Below are 4199 nucleotides of genomic sequence, written 5' to 3' on the forward strand. Positions count from 1 at the left end.
GGTCTGAGGGAGGAGGGGCTGGGGGCCTGGACCCCTGGGTCTGAGGGAGGAGGGGCTGGGGCCTGGACCCCTGGGTCTGAGGGAGGAGGGGCTGGGGCTGGACTCCTGGGTCTGAGGGAGGAGGGGCTGGGGCCTGGACTCCTGGGTCTGAGGGAGGAGGGGCTGGGGCCTGGACTCCTGGGTCTGAGGGAGGAGGGGCTGGGGGCCTGGACTCCTGGGTCTGAGGGAGGAGGGCTCAGGGTTTCCATAGGCCTTGGGCCCTGTCCTCGGCCCCGAGCTGGCCGGGCAGCAGGAGGGAGCTGGCGGGAGGCTGGGATTCCTCCACGCTGGGCCCTGGAGAGGGGGCGGAGGCGGTGGGGGGTGGTGGTGGTGAACACGTGTGAGCCGGCCGCAGCTGCATGTCCAGGCGGGTGCAAGGATGCAGGAAGAAAGACCAAGAAAGACACAGAATCAGAGACACAGAGGGCATGGGGGGTGAGGCCGCGCTCCGGAGGGACGGGAGCCCGAGGGCGGAGGCAGCGAGGCCGGGCCGTGGGAGCGCCTCTCCCCGGCTGGGCCACCGATGCGGCTGGGAGGGGGGCCTGGGCGCGCGCCAAGGCCGGGCCTGGAATTTATAAACAGCTGTGCAGGGGGAGCGGCGGGGGGCGGATTCCAGCGGGGCCTCCGGGGAGCCGGCCCCACCCCTGCCCCGCGAGCTGCGCATCTGCGCCCCCCCCCCCCAGCCCCGTCCCCGCGTCTCTGGCCCCCGCCCCGCACGGCCTCCGGGAACCGGGGCAAAGGAGGCTGCCGAGTGGAGCAGAGGGGACCGGGAGGCAGGGCGAGGGCGCCGGGGGTTACGGTGTCCCTGGCCGCGGCCCAGCGGGCGCGCGTCCCCGTCCCCGGGGAGGCGGGAGGAGGCAGCGCAGAAGCGATGGGGGGGGGCGGGGAGATCCTGGGGGGCTGGGCCGGGACGGCGGAGGGCGTAGAGGCAGAGGAGGGATGTGTGGATTTGTGTGTGTGCCCGCGCGTGTGCCTCTGACTGTGGCTGGGTGTGACTCTGTGTGACTGTGGGATTGCGTGTGACCGACTGCGGGTCTGCATGCGGTTGTATTGTGAAATGGGTGCCCCAGGGAGCCTGGTGGAACTGTGTGCACAGCTCTGTGTGTGGGGCCGGCCTGGTGGCGCAGCAGTTAAGTGCGCACGTTCAGCTTTGGCGGCCTGGAGCTCTGTTGGTTCGGATCCCGGGTGCGGACATGGCATACTCAGCAAGCCATGCTGTGGCAGGCATCCCACATATAAAGTAGAGGGAGATGGGCACGGATGTTAGCGCAGGGCCAGTCTTCCTCAGCAAAAAGAGGAGGATTGGCGGGAGATGTTAGCTGAGGGCTAATCTTCCTCCAAAAAAAAAAAAAAGTGTACCTTTTGTGGAACTGTGTGCCATTGTGTCTGTGTGGGTGCCTTCGGATCTAGACGGGTGTGAAGCTTGTGTGTGTGTGTGTGATGGTGGGTGTGCAAGCGTGCTCTGTGCTTGTGTGTTCACGCTGGTGTCTGCTACTTTGTGAGGGTCTCGCCGTGTCCTTGTAATTGCATCACCACGACTGTCTGTGTAGCTCCCAGATTGTGAGCAAGAGCGTATCGAGGAGCGTGCATCCTGGAGCATGGGGCTATGATTGTGTCCAGGTGTGTGCTGCAGCCTGCATACTTGTGGGCGCGCACGCGTGGATGCGTGTCCGCCTCTGCGTGGGAGATCTACAAACACACGCGTGTGTGACGGCAGCAGAGTGGAGCCCGCTGGCGGGGTCAAATCTGGGCTCTGCCACGTTTAAACTGTGGGACCCTGGCAAGCCACGTGACACCCCCCCCCCCCGTGTCTCAGTTTCCCCATCTGTAAAATGGGAATAAGAACGGTGTCGGCCTCCTGGGTTGCCCTGAGGGTTAAAATTGAGCGTCACAAGGGGCCAAGTACCCCGTCACAGTGCACGGCACCCAGGAGGTGCTGCAGACGCGCTAACGATGACTGTGGGTCCTGCGGGAGGGCCGCTGTGCCCGGCCCCTCCCCGCCACGTCTCCCATTCCCACGCTGACTCAGCCTGCGTCTCTCCTGCCCTGCCTGCGTGAGACACACTTTCCAGATCCCGGCCGGTGTGTGTGTTTGTGCAGACACTGGGCAGGGAGGGGGCCCCAGCTGCTGTCCCTCTGGTGACCGGTCCTTCCTCCCCCTGGACGGTGTCACCCACCCCCGCCCTGCCCAGTCCCCAGCGGCTGCGAGGAGCCGGCTTCCTTCTTGGCAGGATAGGCCGGGCAGCGGCTCCCCAGCTCCTGCTCCGTCGCCTCCTGCCTGTGTGTCTTGAGTCGATCCCTTCACCTCTCTGTGCCTCAGTTGCCTCTTTTGGAAAAGGAGGGTCATAAAAGCGCCTGTCCCCTGGGATGGTTTTGGAGATGCAATGAGCTCAGTCAGGAAAAACATGAAGCGACAACAAAGGAATCAGCAGTGGCTCTGTGTTCTGCCAGTGAACGCATCCCCCCAGGTGGCCACTCTGCGTCCCCTCCTCCGGGAAGCCCTCCTTGGCCCCCAGCCTGGGTCCGGCGCCCCCTCTGGGCTCTCCCATCTCAGCCCGGCCACTCTGGGGATGGGTCTGTGTCCCCTGTGGACTTCGAGCCCAGGAAGGACAGGACTGGGGCTGCCTGAGCCGCACGGTGTCCCCGGGACAGAGCAGGCAGCTGTGGATGGCCCCTGAAGGACTCCCCCTGCGGTGTCCGGCGGCCATCGTGACTCATGCTTGTCGAGCTCTCGCCGCTGCATTTTTTTTGTCTTCAACACTTTTACTGAGGTGTAATTTATGTGCCTAAAGCTCGCCCATTTTAAGGGTACCATTCCGTGCCAGGCCCTGTTGCAAGCTTTTGTTATCTATTCGCTCATTTATATTCTTTGAATCTTCACAATAGTCCTTTGAGGTAGGTCCTATTATGAAAGAAGAAACAGAGGTTCAGAGAGGTTCCCTACTTGCTTAAGGTCACACAGCAGATGGGGGCAGAGCGGGATTCAAACCTAGGTCTTCCTGACGGCCAAGTCGGGGGTCGCAACCCCTCCCCTCTGCTCTCCCAAGCATCGCTTGTAGTTAAATGAAGGAGTGAAGGAGCCGTGGGGGTGCATGAATGAGGAAATGAGGCAGGAAAGGGATGAATGAATGAACCCAGGGGCCAGGTTTGGGGACGGGTGCTCCACAAAGACGAGGACCTTGCCTCTGTGTGCCCTGTGGTGTCCCCAGTGCCCAGGACAGGGCCTGGGGCGATCGGACAGTTCCTGGGGAGGGGCTGGGGAGATGGAGGCGCTTGGGGAAAGGGGGGTCCAGAGAAGCACAGGGAGTCTGTTGGGAAACACTTCAGTGTTTTAACAACCTGTACATCGGGACCACTGCAGGCCACTAGTATCTGCCGAATGAATGAATGAAAATGGGGGTGGGGTTGGGGGTTGGTGATTGCCCCCTGTAGCCACATGTTTTGAGGGACTGGGGCCAGATTGATGGGGGAAATACTGGGGGCGTGGCCAGAGCAATGGGATACATTTGTGGCCTCAGTTATTTCACGTAGACAAAAATTTGTGTAGTTAACAACCTGAACACCCGTACAGTCATATAGTGGTGCAAAGAAATGGATGCCCGTGGGGGACTGACCTCTGCTACTGGTGGTCCGGTGTCCCCCCTCCTCCAGGCTACGACTTCCCGGCCGTGCTGCGCTGGTTCGCGGAGCGCGTGGACCTCATCATCCTGCTCTTTGACGCGCACAAGCTGGAGATCTCGGACGAGTTCTCGGAGGCCATCGGCGCACTGCGCGGCCACGAGGACAAGATCCGCGTGGTGCTCAACAAGGCCGACATGGTGGAGACGCAGCAGCTGATGCGCGTCTACGGGGCGCTCATGTGGGCGCTGGGCAAGGTGGTGGGCACGCCCGAGGTGCTGCGCGTCTACATCGGCTCCTTCTGGTCCCAGCCCCTCCTCGTGCCCGACAACCGGCGCCTCTTCGAGCTGGAGGAGCAGGACCTCTTCCGCGACATCCAGGGCCTGCCTCGCCACGCTGCCCTGCGCAAGCTCAACGACCTGGTCAAGAGGGCGCGGCTGGTGCGGGTGAGCGGGGCTGGGGGCGGGCGGGAGAGGGGGGATGGGGGATGGGCGAGCAGTGGGGGGGATGGGTGAGCAGTGATGGGGGATGGGTGAGCAGTG

General features: G+C 63.1%; 1 protein-coding gene across 1 annotated transcript in view; it reads left to right on the plus strand.

Moving 5' to 3' along the window:
- LOC124234211 (EH domain-containing protein 2) overlaps nt 1-4168 on the plus strand; it is a gene marked incomplete at its 3' end in the record, with an annotated part of 7609 nt that extends 3441 nt beyond the window's left edge. Inside the window, exon 4 of the mRNA XM_046651454.1 lies at nt 3691-4168. Coding sequence (XP_046507410.1) covers nt 3691-4168 — 478 coding nt within the window. The remainder of the gene's footprint in view (nt 1-3690) is intronic.
- Nucleotides 4169-4199: the final 31 nt, after the last annotated feature.

The sequence above is a fragment of the Equus quagga genome, unplaced genomic scaffold (genome assembly GCF_021613505.1).
Source record: "Equus quagga isolate Etosha38 unplaced genomic scaffold, UCLA_HA_Equagga_1.0 73289_RagTag, whole genome shotgun sequence".
Classification (NCBI taxonomy): domain Eukaryota; kingdom Metazoa; phylum Chordata; class Mammalia; order Perissodactyla; family Equidae; genus Equus; species Equus quagga.